The 16576-nt window shown below is 35.2% G+C and overlaps 1 protein-coding gene across 1 annotated transcript in view; it reads left to right on the top strand.

Annotated features, from left to right (window-relative positions):
- Positions 1 to 16576, top strand: part of LOC136033237 (protein FAM91A1-like) — a 187186-nt gene that overhangs the window by 22587 nt on the left and 148023 nt on the right. Inside the window, exons 5-6 of the mRNA XM_065713951.1 lie at positions 6452 to 6611; positions 12486 to 12619. Coding sequence (XP_065570023.1) covers positions 6452 to 6611; positions 12486 to 12619 — 294 coding nt within the window. The remainder of the gene's footprint in view (positions 1 to 6451; positions 6612 to 12485; positions 12620 to 16576) is intronic.

Genomic DNA, 16576 nt, shown 5'->3' with positions numbered 1-16576 from the left:
CATAAAACCAGCTCTGCGTCAACCAAAGAACGACAAGTGGAAAGTAGTAAGTGAATGGGATAAAATTAATACCACTTTGTGTCATCAGGTGCTGAAGTCACTTCTTGTAAAGATACGAATCCCCTTCCATTTACTCCGAGTGAATTCGAATTTTGATCCCGCAGATGCGAGAGTACTCATCAATATATTCTGTGCCGAGATTACTCACTCGCTCCTCTTAGCTGAAAAAAAGCAGTTCCTACTAGAAAGGTTAGAATGAAAACAAAAATTCACAAATTCTTGCAAAATCCGGCCCTAGTTAAGTGTTGCAACGATGCTAAGTTTTGGTCTAGAATCTGGCAAGATTGTGATAGGCCCAAATCCGGTCCTGTTAACTCCATCCGTTTATGAACAGAAACGAAAATTTGACAAGCAACTGAAAGCTCATCGTACCAAATTAAAAGAAGAGTACTCCTCCAGAATCGTAAGTGACCCAAAACTAATCTGGAAAGCTCGGTTGAGCGAACCGGCCGCCGGAAAACCGCATGATTCGATTAGCGAAAAAGATTGGGAATCGTACTTTTCCAACGAATTCAGTGCCCCCGACCCAAATACGTCTAATCCCTTCGCAAACCGGCTAGAATCAGTATTATCCAACCAGCGTGTCCCTGATTTTGTCGTTACTTATGGAAGCGTACATGAAGCTATTTTAAAGCTGAAGAAGAAACAATTCTCGCGGTGTAGACGAACTGTGTGCGCTAAATCTGCTATACGGTACCACTATGCTTATTGAATATCTGACGCTGCTATTCCAGATTATTTTCACCACTGGTATAGTACCTGACGCTTTTTGTGTCGGTTTGCTCTCGCCCATCCTTAAAAAAGGGAAACCAACAGACCAATGCTCTTCGTACAGGCCAATCACTGTTGCTCCAGTGCTCTGTAAAATTCTAGAGATCTTAGTCTCAAAAGAAATTCAATATTCGTGCCGAATGCCTGACCACCAGTTCGGTTTCCGACCGGGTCTGGGTTATGCTCACGCTCTCTTCAGTCTTGCCGCTATTCTAGCAGATTCTCACGATTCTGGTGACCTTATTGTGATTGGTGCTTTTGATGTGAGTAGAGCGTTTGATTCGTCGATTCACGCTCAGGCCCTTTTAGCCGCTTACCAGCAAGGTGTAAACCTCCGTGTCACTAGCGTACTGTACGATATGTACCGCCGTTTAAAAGCGCGTATAAAGATAGGTAACCGCATCACATCAGTGCTTGTTCCAGTAAAGAAAGGTGTCCGCCAGGGTTCATTATTATCCCCAAGTTTGTACAATAACAGTGTTTTAAATGCCCAGGCATGAGTCAATGTTTCACGTATCTCCAAGAATATAAATGTGTCGCTACTTACATACGCGGACGATCTATTAAATCTAAGTCGGTCTGTTAGGGGTCTGCAATCGAATTTTTTGATCCTACGTGATGAATACCGAAAAATCGGCCTGGCTTTCAATACTTCTAAATCTGTAGTTCTTTTTTTCAACGATAGTCCTTCTCAGCCTGAACACCTCCTGCTGGGTAGTGAGTCAATTACCGTTTCATCTCACGTCGTGTATCTGGGGCTACCCATAGGCCGTAACCTTAACGAAACTCGTCTACTGCTCGTCAAGTATGGGTCTATCGTCGCCAGCAGACTCCTCTTATGCCGAAAGTATCTCGCGAATATGTATAACGCTGTCGCACTGCCGCATATTCTATATATCGTGCCATTTTGGAATTTATTAACTGACACCCAAAAACACAAGCTACGGTCCCTTTATTTTAGGTTCGCGAAATTCCTGCTGCGATGCCCCTTGTGGACGAAAAATACTTATAATCCTACATAGGATTGCAGAACCCAGTATCGCGGTAAACCGGTTGATTTCTAATTTCCAGGGAAAATGGAACCACCCCTGGCTTAAACATTTCTACCGTTCTTGATTGTGTATTTTTCCATGTTGTGTTTTAAATTTCTCTCCGTTTTTCTTCGCTTTTTTTTCATTGTACTCCATTTTGTTCCATGTGAAAAATACGGGTAATAAATGTTTTACTTACTTACCGCCGGTAGGAACTGTAAAGTCCAATGCCGTATCCTTTACCTTTTTTTTATTTTTTTTTTTTTTTTTTTACTGTGGTTTTGTTGCTAAGTCTTTATAATCAGATGGAACGTTTCTGCAAAGAACCTTTATGGAAAACAAACTTTTATTTTGGAATGGCAAACCACATTACACCGTGGTCATGCGACATCAGCATACATTCCTGCACCATACTATTTCTGAGGATAGTTTATTGTAAAGTACCAAGAACAGTGAAAAAGAACTCGTATTTGGTTAAGGGGTTGAGTGGAAACTTGTACAACCATACATATCTTAAAAAATTGGGAAAAAGTGAGGATTAAATTTTTTTAGGGAAAAGACCTTCGTATAGAGCTATGTAATTTTTGGGGGTTCCAGATTTAAAAAGTAAATGTATGGGGTCAAAAATCAGCCTAAAATATGGTACCAATTAGCTTAAGAAGATGTAGATTTCCTTTAAAGGTGTGTTGTCTTTAAGAAACAACATATTGTTAATGATTGAATTATAATGGAAGAAAAGTGTTGTCAAATTTAACTAATTAGTTTTTCTTATTCATTTTTGCGGTTCAACATGGCAACACTGACGAAAAATGTGATTCTGCCCATGATTTTGCAACAACCGAGGGAAAGTTCTAAAAAAAATCGTTATTCTCTGGTATGGAAAGGCCTAAAGTGGGTCCAGAGTAGATTTTTTTTTCTTTTTTAAATTTGATGTCCTTAATTCTTTCATTTTTTGAAGTGAATTTTATGCCTCAGCCTTTTAACCTATGAAATTTATCCTAAAGTTACAACAGGAAACGATGCACTTTCACGTTATTGTCGCTTAAATTTTCAAAATAAATCTCACCAAGAAGTGTAGATAAGGTATTTTGTTATTTATAGTCGCTTTTAAATGATCAAAATCGTGCTAAATTTATCTATTAAGTATAATGACAGCAATTTAAAGGAAGAATATGGTGAAATTCTGGTAATATTAATGACCACAACTTTATTCAATGTTGACAATTTCCAGGCTAAGCAATTACTCAATTTTACCGTAAACATGGTCCAACATGGTCCAAGCTATTATAAACTTTGTGTGGCCATGTTTCTGATAATCAAACACATGTTTACATACTGCTTCCTCTGGCTGGCTGTATAGGGTTGATTTTGTTTTTTTCTAAAAAAAAAACAGAAAAAAACCATTGAAATCTCTTACTTTTACTAATACTACAGATTTTTTGCATTATGAAGCCAGCTGATGCCTAGGAGTAAGGAGTAAGCCAGTTGACGCCTAGAAGTAATGTAAGCTACATTACTCCTTTACCTGAACTAAGTTACTCTTAAGTTATATTACTCTAATACCTGAACTTTACCTAAGGAATAAGGAGTAGCCAGCTGATGCCTAGGAGTAATTTAAGCTACATTACTCCTTTATCTGAACTAAGTTACTCCTAAGTTACATTCTGAACTTTACCTAAGGAATAAGGAGTAGCCAGCTGATGCCTAGGAGTAATGTAAGCTACATTACTCCTTTACCTGAACTAAGTTACTCTTAAGTTATATTACTCTAATACCTGAACTTTACCTAAGGAATAAGGAGCAGCCAGCTGATGCCTAGGAGTAATGTAATCTACATTACTCCTTTATCTGAACTAAGTTACTCCTAAGTTACATTCTGAACTTTACCTAAGGAATAAGGAGTAGCCAGCTGATGCCTAGGAGTAATGTAAGCTACATTACTCCTTTACCTGAACTAAGTTACTCTTAAGTTATATTACTCTAATACCTGAACTTTACCTAAGGAATAAGGAGCAGCCAGCTGATGCCTAGGAGTAATGTAAGCTACATTACACCTTTACCTGAACTAAGTTACTCCTAAGTTCTATTACTCCTTTACCTGAACTTTACCTAAGGAATAAGGAGTAAGCCAGCTGATGACTTGGAGTAATGTAAGCTACATTACTCCTTTGCCTGAACTAAGTTACTCCTAAGTTACATTACTCCTTTACCTGACCTTTACTTAAGGAATAAGGAGTAGCCAGCTGATGCCTAGGAGTAATGTAAGCTACATTACTCCTTTACCTGAACTAAGTTACTCTTAAGTTATATTACTCTAATACCTGAACTTTACCTAAAGAATAAGGAGCAGCCAGCTGATGCCTAGGAGTAATGTAAGCTACATTACTCCTTTATCTGAACTAACTTACTCCTAAGTTACATTCTGAACTTTACCTAAGGAATAAGGAGTAGCCAGCTGATGCCTAGGAGTGATGTAAGCTACATTACTCCTTTACCTGAATTAAGTTACTCTTAAGTTATATTACTCTAATACCTGAACTTTACCTAAGGAATAAGGAGCAGCCAGCTGATGCCTAGGAGTAATGTAAGCTACATTACTCCTTTACCTGAACTAAGTTACTCTTAAGTTATATTACTCTAATACCTGAACTTTACCTAAGGAATAAGGAGCAGCCAGCTGATGCCTAGGAGTAATGTAAGCTACATTACTCCTTTATCTGAACTAAGTTACTCCTAAGTTACATTCTGAACTTTACCTAAGGAATAAGGAGTAGCCAGCTGATGCCTAGGAGTAATGTAAGCTACATTACTCCTTTACCTGAACTAAGTTACTCTTAAGTTATATTACTCTAATCCCTGAACTTTACCTAAGGAATAAGGAGCAGCCAGCTGATGCCTAGGAGTAATGTAAGCTACATTACTCCTTTACCTGAACTAAGTTACTCCTAAGTTCTATTACTCCTTTACCTGAACTTTACCTAAGGAATAAGGAGTAAGCCAGCTGATGACTTGGAGTAATGTAAGCTACATTACTCCTTTACCTGAACTAAGTTACTCCTAAGTTACATTACTCCTTTACCTGACCTTTACTTAAGGAATAAGGAGTAGCCAGCTGATGCCTAGTAGTAATGTAAGCTACATTACTCCTTTACCTGAACTAAGTTACTCTTAAGTTATATTACTCTAATACCTGAACTTTACCTAAGGAATAAGGAGCAGCCAGCTGATGCCTAGGAATAATGTAAGCTACATTACTCCTTTATCTGAACTAAGTTACTCCTAAGTTACATTCTGAACTTTACCTAAGGAATAAGGAGTAGCCAGCTGATGCCCAGGAGTAATGTAAGCTACATTACTCCTTTACCTGAACTAAGTTACTCTTAAGTTATATTACTCTAATACCTGAACTTTACCTAAGGAATAAGGAGCAGCCAGCTGATGCCTAGGAGTAATGTAAGCTACATTACTCCTTTACCTGAACTAAGTTACTCCTAAGTTCTATTACTCCTTTACCTGAACTTTACCTAAGGAATAAGGAGTAAGCCAGCTGATGACTTGGAGTAATGTAAGCTACATTACTCCTTTACCTGAACTAAGTTACTCCTAAGTTACATTACTCCTTTACCTGACCTTTACTTAAGGAATAAGGAGTAGCCAGCTGATGCCTAGGAGTAATGTAAGCTACATTACTCCTTTAGCTGAACTAAGTTATTCCTAAGTTACATTAGTCCTTTACCTGGACTTTACCTAAGGAATAAGGAGTAGTCAGCTGATGCCTAGGAGTAATGTAAGCTACATTACTCCTTTATCTGAGCTCTGATCAAGTTTAACCCGTCTCACCTCCCTGTAGAAATTCTAAGTATTTTTTATCTATTTTATTACCGTCTTGGTGGCTGGAATTTCTCTTGTCCCCTTGCGTGCTTTAAGAGTTTGGTTGCGTGCTTTGGCCATTTTTTTATATTTCTGAGTCACATATGCCGCTCTTTCAAGGTACTATAGTTTAATATAAAATTGTATTAAATATTGTATATTATTATTATCTATTCTACATTACTATTATATTTTATATTATTATTATTATATATTTTATATAATTTAATAATCCTTATAATATAGCAATCCTTATAGTATAATAAATCTTTACGAGGTCCTTACCATGCCTCATAATTAAAGCCACCCTTAAGTCGTTTCTGGATAAAAACGTCTTTCATTCTGTTTATACGGACTTTAATTCACCAAGCAATAATCAAACTGTTCCATTTTGGTATTACGTTGCTTCAAGGTTTTTATGCTAAAAACTAGGTATATATAAAGAATTCTCATTAAAACTTTAGATGCATTATTTATTATTCCTTTTTTTTTCGAAAAATAAAAAAATAACTAAATATATGAAGAATTTTATGTCCTTTGTCTTTTTTTTAAGAAACCAAAATAAATTTTGAAACGAACTCGAGTAATCAAGCTATAATTTTGGCTTTCTGTCAAATTTGGCAACCGTGGAATGTGGTTGGAATGAAAGAAGAAAAAGGTAGGAAAGATAAAGATTTTATCAAGATCTTGAATAGATCCATGTAATTCATCTCTTTCAGCATTGGTCTTGTTTATTTTGATGTTCCTGTAAATGAAGGTGACTGCTTCAGTATTCCTCCATTACAAGGGTTTGTGATGAACCGTGTTCTTGGGGACTACATGGAAACCCTTTTATATAAGATCTCAGTTTCAATGGATGAAAAAACTACAGTTTCTGAGGTAAGGTTTTGTTGTTTTCCTTACTTACTATATTTGCCTGATAATTGTATAGGTAAGGGTCCCCTTTCCTCAGAGTGTTATGGATGAGTCTTGGTGTTGCAACAAATGAGTCGGATGGTTCTTCACTTTTCCAGTTCAGTTAACTTTATGTTCGAGATCTAAGGACAGCTTAGACATCGTGGGCAATGAAATGGGAAGTTATTAACACTTCATTATAGCTTCGGGGTGGCTGGACTGACCTCATCTGCTCCCCGTGACACATCAATGTCTCTGGAGAATCTACGGTCTTAAGTAAGGTTTTAAGTTCAAAGTTATGTATCCTTGAGCAGCTGAGGTTATTCACAAGTCCACCAGTCCAAATATAGACCACCTCCTCAAGCTAAGCGGATTTTATCAATTTGTCCAATCCTTCCTTAGTTGGTCGTCAAGATGTAAATAATCAAACAGTTCGTGGTGTAATGAACTGTTTCCGAATATAATATTCATTAAGTTTAGTCTTACCCATCGAAGGCTACGAGCCTAAAAAAATTCGCCTGAATTCTGGAAAAAAGGAGAAGCATCCCTTAGAAGTCAATGAATCTTAATGAAAATCACACCATCAGATAAAGCGTATCAGAGAACCCTACTGTAGAGGTTTCAAGCTCCCATCTTCAAAAACATGGAATTTTGCACTTTTTGCCAAAAGATTGTGGTTGCGTCTTTTTTTTTCCTGTCGTGATTGTATCGAACCAGTGGTCCCAGAATTTTAGAAGAAGGCTCATTTGAACGGACATTAAAAGTTATAGTGCCCTTTTAAGTGACCAGAAAGACTGGAGGGCAGCTAACCTCCCTTCCATTCCTCTTTTTTCGCCAATGTGGTCCAGTCAAAATTTTGAGATAGCTATTTTGTTCGGCATAGTTGGAAAGTCCAATAGCTATGCCTTTGGAAATAACATGACCCCACAGCCCGTGGGGAAAGAACTTTAAGTTATGAAACTTGACTATTCTTTACGTATAGTATTTGTTATTGGGAAGTTTCAAGGACATTTCACACTGTGGCAATCTGCAGAATTCCTATATGAAATTCTTTTTATCTGTCTCACTTTCCATTTGTCGTCTCAATCTTACATGTGAAGATGGTAATTGTCTGGGGTAAATTCTCACCGAGATGAAATTTTCTAGAGCATATTTCCGTGAAGGGAAGAGCATGTTCCCGTGAAACCTTAATCTTTGAACTGGTTAAGTAGAAATTTAGAGACAAATACTTTGATTTCTAAATAAAATGATACAAACTAAATATATATACAAACTTAACTGATACAAAATAAAAAGCCAGTGGAAATAATATCAAACTGCTCGTTCCTCACACACTTCCTCACACTTGTCTCTCTTGATCAGGTTCAGGAAAATACTATAATGTTTGAATATATAATATTCAAACAAAATCAAAGACCAAAAAGTGGGCATTTTTTTGCGTCTGTGCAACAATATCAAACAGTTCGTGGCAACGAACTGTAGTAAGGAGCGACCCGGCTCAATGGTAAACGAAACTCTAAAAAACAGAATTTTTAAGCTAAAAGATACATCAAAAGAATCAAATCTTCATGCTGATTTTAAATATATAAGTTTCATCAAATTTAGTCTTTGTCATCAAAAGTTACGAGCCTGAGAAAATTTGTCTTATTTTGGAAATTAGGGGAAACACCCCCTAAAAGTGATGGAATCTTAAAGAAAATCACACCCTCGTATTCAGCGTATCAGAGAACCCCATTGCAAAAATTTCAAGCTCCTATCTACAAAAATGTGGAATTTCGTATTTTTAGCCAGAAGACTGATCACGGGTGCGTGTTTTTTTTTTCCTTTTTTTCCCAGGGGTCATCGTATCGACTAAGTGGTCCTAGAATGTCGCTAGAGGGCTCATTCTAACAGAAATGAAAGGTTGTAGTGCCCTTTTTAAGTGACCGAAAAAATTGGAGGACACCTAGGCCCCCTCCCACGCTCATTTTTTACCCAAAGTCAACGGATCAAAATTTTGAGATAACCATTTTGTTCAGCATAGTCAAAAACCATAATAACTATGTCATTGGGGAAGACTTACTCCCCCACAGTCCCCGGGGGAGGGGCTGCAAGTTACAAACTTTGACCATTGTTTACATACAGTAATGGCTATTGGGAAGTGTACAGACGTTTTAAATATTTTTTTTTTGTTTGGGGGGGGGGTTGAGGGGAGGGGGCTATTTGGGAGCATCTTTCCTTGGAGGAATATGTCATGGGGGAAGAGAAATTCAATGAAAAGGGCGCAAGATTTTCTAGCATTACTATAAGAAAAACAATGAAAAAATAAAAATGAAAAAGTTTTTTCAATTGAAAGTAAGGAGTAACATTAAAACTTAAAACGAAAAGAGATTATTATGCAAATGAGGGGTTCTTTTCCTCCTAAATACTTCGCTCTTTATGCTAAAGTATCTTTACTAGTTTTAACTATTTATTCTACGGCCTTTCTGATTCTGGGGTCATTCTTAAAGAATTGGGACAAAACCTAAGCTTTGGTGTAAAGAGCGAGGTATTAACGAGTGGACAAACCCCCTCATATACATAATAAAAATATAAGAATATAGAAGTTTGTACGTAAGTTAATTCTTAAGCTACGTATATTTTTTACTAATAAAAACGTTCGTTAAAAATTAAAAGTTCTATTTGCCTTTTTCAGTAGCCAAAAAATTGGAGGGCAACCAAGCCTCCTTCCCCACCCCTTATTTCTCAAAATCGTCTGTTCAAAACTAAGAGAAAGTCATTTAGCCAAAAAAAGAATTAATATGCAAATTTCATTTTAATAATTTATGTGCGGAGAGGCAAAATCAAACATGCATTAATTCAAAAACGTTCAGAAATTAAATTAAAAAAAAACCGTTTTTTTAACTGAAAGTAAGGAGCGACATTAAAACTTAAAAAGAACAGAAATAACTCCGTGTATGAAAGGGGCTGCTCCCTTCTCAACGCCCTGCTCTTTACGCTAAAGTTTTTTACTGTTTCAAACAGTTCGTGGTAACGAACTGTAGTAAGGAGCGACCCGGATCAATAGTAACCAAAACTCTAAAAAATTGAATTTTGATATCAATAATTACATCAAAAGAATTGCATTTTAATGCTGATTTTAAATATATAAGTTTCATCAAGTTTAGTCTTACCCATCAAAAGTTACGAGCCTGAGAAAATTTGCCTTATTTAGGAAAATAGGGGGGAAACACCCCATAAAAGTCGTAGGATCTTAGCGAAAATGACACCATCAGATTCAGCGTATCAGAGAACCCTACTGCAGAAGTTTCAAGCTCCTATCTACAAAAATGTGGAATTTTGTATTTTTTGCCAGAAGACAAACCACGGGTGCGTGTTTATTTGTTTGTTTGTTTTTTTTTGTTTTTTTTTTCTTTTCCCCAGAGGTCATCGTATCGACCAAGTGGTCCTAGAATGTCGCAAGAGGGCTCATTCTAACGGAAATGAAAAGTTCTAGTGCCCTTTTTAAGTGACCAAAAAACTAGAGGGCATCTAGGCCCCCTCCCACGCTCATTTTTTTCCCAAAGTCAATGGATCGAAATTTCGAGATAGCCATTTTGTTCAGCATAGTCGAAAACCATAATAAATATGTCTTTGGGGATGACTTACTCCCCCACAATCCCTGGGGGAGGGGCTGCAAGTTACAAACTTTGACCAGTGTTTAGATATAGTAATGGTTATTGGGAAGTGTACAGACGTTTTCAGGGGGATTTTATTATGTTTGGGGGTGGGGCTGAGGAGAGGGGGCTATGTTGGAGGATCTTTCCTTGGAGAAATCTGTCATGGGGGAAGAAAAATTCAATGAAAAGGATTTTCATTGAATTTTCAGTAATTTCTCGCATTGATTTTCTAGCATTACTATAAAAAAAACAATGAAAAATAAACATGAAAACGTTTTTTCAAATGAAAGGAAGAAGTAGCATTGAAACTTAAAACGAACAGAGATTATTACGCATATGAGGGGTTCTAAAAATACTTTAGCGTAAAGAGCGAGGTATTTAGGAGGAGATAAATACCTTGCTCTTTATGCTAAAGTATTTTTAGTAATTTCAACTATTTATTCTACGGCCTTTCCGAATCAGGGGTCATTCTTAAAGAATTGGGACAAAACTTACGATTTAGTGTAAAGAACGAGGGTACAAACCCCCTCATATACATAATAAAAATTAAAGAATATAAAAGTTTGTTACGTAAGTTAATTCTAAAGTTACGTATATTTTTTGCTAATAAAAAAATTCGTTAAAATTAAAATTAATAGTTGCCTTTTTATGTAACCGAAAAATTGCATGGCAACTAGGCCTCCTTCCCCATCCCATATTTCTCAAAATCGTATGATCAAAACTAAGAGAAAGCCATTTAGCCAAAAAAGGAATTAATATGCAAATTTCATTTAAATAGTTTACGTGTGGAGAGTCAAAATCAAACATGCATTAATTCATAAACGTTCAGAAATTACATAAAAAAAACAAGTTTTTTTTAACTGAAAGTAAGGAGCGACATTAAAACTTAAAACGAATAGAAATTACTCCGTATATGAAATGGATTGTCCCCTCCGCAATCCCTCGCTCTTTACGCTAAAGTTTGACTCTTTGCCACAATTCTGCTTTTTAAAACAATTAAAAGCTTTAGCGTAAAGAGCGAGGGATTGCGGAGGGGACAATCCATTTCATATACGGAGTCATTTCTGTTCGTTTTAAGTTTTAATGTCGCTCCTTACTTTCAGTTAAAAAAAACTTGTTTTTTTTATGTAATAATAAAGTAGAATTGAGAGAAAGAGTCAAACTTTAGCTTATAAAGTGGGGCGTTGAGAAGGGAGCAGCCCCTTTCATACAGGAGTAATTTCTGTTCGTTTTAATGTCGTTCCTTACTTTCAGTTAAAAAAAACAGTTTTTTTTTTTATTTAATATTACATAAGATGCTTATAATGATCCTTTTTTGATTATAGTATTATAATTATAATTGGAGTTTATAATTATAATATTTTTTGGTTTCGTTTTAATTTGGATAGTCTTAATTGAATTTCCTTTTAAAATAAAACTGAGCGTTTGAAACAGGTTTTTGGTGCCATGTTTCGCAATTAGGTGTTATTTTTAGAATATAAGCCTCGTGACCATGTAAGTTTATGAAATCAAGTGGTAATATATATAGTATTTTTTATATTAATTCATTATCTTTATTTAATATTCATATTTATAAATATTCATATTCGTTTTTACCTGTGTTGGCCTCTGGCGGCTTACTACTGCAGTGAGGTTTTTTTTAGTAGTAGTAGTATTATCCTGAACCTGATCAGGAGAGACGAATAGTATGGGCTAGATGAAAAACAATAGGTTTAATGGGTCGGACTAGCTTCAGAAAGGCGGAAATATTGCTTCTTTCAGTTTCGCTGGCTAACTCTAGTAGTTTTGACTACTTTCGCTCGGTTTTGCACTTCATGGTCAAGACTTACGTTCAGATTAAAACTATCTACAGGCATTCATTTCGCGAGGGCTAAATTCGATGAAAAATCAGAGAAAATATAGGATTTATGTGGAACATTTAAGAACATTTTTCGTCTTTATTTTACGATTTTTGTCAAAAATTATAAGAATTTTTCTAATTATTATCGTCTTTCTGCATACTTTGTCCTTTGGAAGACCACTCAAATTTGCGAGGGAGTAGCGAAGAATCTACTTCAATGGCTCTTGACGTTCCGCGTCAATACGAATTGATATGACTTCAGTGCTAAACTGAAGGTTTTAACCTAAAATCACTGGCGCAAAAACATTGCGTATTTTTTGCCTTTGCAACATTATGAGTTAAATTGAAAAAACTGTTTTTTTTCTCATTTTTTTTTTTCAGCTGGCAATCCTGTTAAACATTGATGTTTCTGATGCTCAAAATGCTATATCGTTATTTTGTCGGCTGGGATTTGCAAAGAAGAAGAAATTTGAGGACCCATCAATGCGTTTACATTATTCCTGGAAATCAAATAGGCAGGTCTTTATTATACTATATCATTATTGTATTACGTTATTTATTATATTTTTTTATTATTATATTTTATTATTATATATTTATTTTTTTTATTTTTTTTTTGTTATTTTATAAATATAATTATGTTTATTATTATATTTTATAATATTATCTGATTATATTATTATCGGTGTTATTTCCTAAGGGTAAGCTTCTAACCCAATTAGAGTGACTCGCTACGATTTACTTGATAAATAGTTTGGTAGAACAGTAATGATTAGAGCATATAGTCATGTCTGTACCCAGGGATATGTGCCCCGTCCCCCACCTGGAATAATATTTTGATTTGAATAAATGTCCCATTGTACATTTTTAAGTAAAAGCTGTTTACTACTATATGTCTGTTTAAACCTAATTGTAAGTCTTTTCTGATGAATATTCTGTTTTAAAGTTCATTGGCTAGGCAATTTTAGACAAATCTATGGAGTTGGAAATGCTGCTCTTAGTGTCTTTTTTAAGAGAGAAAAGTAGTCAGAGACCATTTAGCGATAAACTGAAATTTATGTTATACAGAAAAAGGCAAAAAAGGGAAACTAGATATAACCTCGAATAACCCGTCTCGACTTGACTCCTTGACCAATTGGAAGCTTGAGCTGTAAGGTACATTTTCGACATTAATCCTGAAAATTCAGCCACCGCCTTCAAAAGCGTCTTGACATGACGAATATGCCAGTCTTACGTAAATACTGACCCCCCCCCTTCTAAGGAAATGCAAAATCAAAGTAGAGCCAAAAAGAATAACTCGTTGCCCCCAGTTGCTCTTACTGGCCACTATGATTACCAACAAGTTTCTTTTAGTGAATTATTTTCATATGGAATAATTTCCTGCAGAAATGACCCTTAGGGGGTGATCTTTAAACCATTCAAGGATATTTGGAATGAAGAGCAACAATTGCCAGGACTAAAATTGAATTAAATAGCTTATAGCCTTGACAGTGGTGGCATCCGTTGTGGTGCAACCGTTCTTGTGATGAAAATCAGAGTCTAAGGTGAGTCTGCAAACTTGAAAGTGAAATTCAGACTTAATATGTTGCACAGTTCCGAACTCATCTGTACAAAGTTAAAGTGTTGTACCCACAACACAAATACATTTTACAAGTATTAAAAATTATGCAAATTTAATTTCAAAGCAGCTAGATTGTACTTTTAAGTATCTTATGTATAATAAAGAAACAAGACCATTGCAATTTTTAAAGTACCAAATTTATGCGCAATTCTTAGATATTATAACATGACGGCTCTTAGGGCGGAGGAGGGAAGAAGGGAGGCTGATGACCCGGAGCTGACTTAATGAAAACAAGGGGTCATTACTGGGTCTCAATAATCTGTGAGGCCTAATTAAAAAAGCTCTATAGTTTGAATAAAAAGTGAAAAGGCAAAAAGGGAAACTACAGGAAAAAGTTAAAGTGTTGCTCCCACTTTTAGTAAAGACTTTTTAGTAAAGTCTGTTCTGGCGAATATTCAATCGTAAAGTTCATATACCATGCAATTTTAGTGTCCCAACTCAACAACCCAAGACTTTCTTTTTGTGATTTTTGACACCAATCTGAATCAAAACATATACCATGCAGTTTTAGTGTCACAACTCAACAACCCAAGATTTTCTTTTTGTGATTTTTGACACCGAGTCTGAATCCAATATTAAATAGTTTTTGGCTATTTTGTCAAAAAAAGGTTCTGCTTTTCGAAAAAAAAATGTTATTAAATAATCAAACAGTTCGTGGTAATGATCTGCACTTAGAAGCGACCCGGCTCAATAGTAACCAAAAATCTAAAAAAAGGAATTTCGATACTAATAGATATATCAAAAGAATCGGATTTTTATTCTGATTTTAAATATGTAAGTTTCATCATATTTAGTCTTACCCATCAAAATCTATGAGCCTGAGAAAATTTACCTTATTTTGGAAAATAGGAGGAAACACCCCTTAAACGTCATATTATCTTAACAAAAATCACACTATGATATTCAGCGTATCAGAGAACCCTACTGTAGAAGTATCAAGCGTCTATTTACAAAAATTTGGAATTTCGTATTTTTTGCCAATCACGGGTGCGTGCTTATTTATTTATTTTTTTTTTCAGGGATGATTGTATTGACCCAGTGGTCCTTGAATGTCACCAAAGGGTTCATTCTGACGGAGATTAAAAGTTCTAGTGCCCTTTTTAAGTGCCCAAAAAATTAGAGGGCACCTAGGCCCCCTTCCACGCTAATTTATTCCCCAAAATAAATTCCCAAATTATTTTCCCCCAAATTAGAACTTAAAACGAACAGAAATTACTCCGTATATGAAAGGGGCTGTTCCCTCCTAAACTTTAGATCTTCCACTAAAGTGTTTCTATTGTTTTAAAAAGTAGAGTTGTGACAAAGGGTCAAACGTTAGCATAAAGAGTGGGGCGCTTAGGAGGGAACAGCCCCTTTCATATACAGAGTAATTTCAATTCGTTTTAAGTTTTAACGTTGCTCCTTACTTTCAATTGAAATTTTTTTTTGTTTTTTATTTAATCAACTTAAAGACCAAGTATGTGCATTCTTTTTGTTTTGCTTTAAATAGTTATGTATGTGACTCTGCATCTGGAATCGAAAGACTGCTTTTTACTGGATTAAATTTTAAAGCTTTTTTTTTTATTTTGTTCCATGCACTGTTTTAGATATTGACATATGCTTCGAAGCAAAGCTCTTTTCTTTTAAGGTAATGACAATATAAAAAAAAAGAATAATAATAAGTATAATGATAAGTAAATAACAATAATAAAAGAATAATGATAAGTAAATAACAAGACGAACAGGATAAAAAGTATTTCTGTTAAGACATTGTACCTCCCAGCTATAAAGCAAAATACTCGATCCATAAACGTGTTAAATTTTTGGGTGGGAAAAAGGTTTGGTTGGGAGAGGTTGTCTGTAAAAGAGGGAGGTTTTATCTTTCGGGAGTAAATGAGAAAGCGATTTGGGGAAATCGCTCGGGAGGGTATATGGTGGATATATAGATATTTTCTGAGAAAGAATGATGAAAAAATCTCGAAAATGACCAGTATGTTTCTTCTACTGTAACTAGGTGTTGGTTTGGGTGGTTAAGTCATGAAAAAATGTGATCCGTGTGAATATCATCACAAAACTGATGTGAAAAATCTGCCATTGGATTGGAATCGAACTTTTGGTATTTTGTGTACCATTGTTAATTTTTAGTGTTTGTTATGAAGGCCGCATTTATAACTGTATAAATGTATAGTAACTGTCATAGTTGCAGCGGTAGCTGCAACCTAGCAAAGAAGGAAAAGCGGTTCTGATTAAATAAAAACATAAAAACGCGTTAAAAAAAAAACTGTGTAGTGAGAAAAAACCATTTGAAGCTGATTCAGTAATGGTTACTATTATCTCGATTTGTCTTTATGGTAAAAGTTTGTACTGTAAGTGTACGATCTTACATATTCACACTTCGAATATGTTACTTATGAATATGCTACTTGCGAAAAATACGAGTTAATTGCCAAAACTCTTTTTCGAGCTAAAAAAAAAGTTTAGATAACTTTATACAGTTATAATTTATTCAATTGAAATATGATCCTTAATTGGTTTAAAAAAAAAGCACCGTTTATGCACCGGAGATAAAGATTTTCTTTTAAGGTAATGACAATAAAAAAAAAAAAAATAATAAGTATAATAATAAGTAAAAAACAATAACATAAGAAAAAGTAAAAAGTAAGTGGCAATAATCGCTAGCAGCTGATGCATGTTGAATCTTGTTCATAACTGTAAAAACTTACATTATGGGTTTGAAATCAAAACTAGTGATTCATAACCACATAAAAGCGATTGTGATTCATAACAACATAACAACAACAGCAAGAAATACAAAATTCTACATTTTTGTAGATAGGAGCTTGAAATTTTTGCTAATGGTTTCTCTGATGCG

Source organism: Artemia franciscana, chromosome 11 (genome assembly GCF_032884065.1).
Source record: "Artemia franciscana chromosome 11, ASM3288406v1, whole genome shotgun sequence".
Classification (NCBI taxonomy): Eukaryota; Metazoa; Arthropoda; class Branchiopoda; order Anostraca; family Artemiidae; genus Artemia; species Artemia franciscana.
Note: the sequence above shows the minus strand (reverse complement) of the source record. Positions and strands in the feature narration are given on the sequence as shown.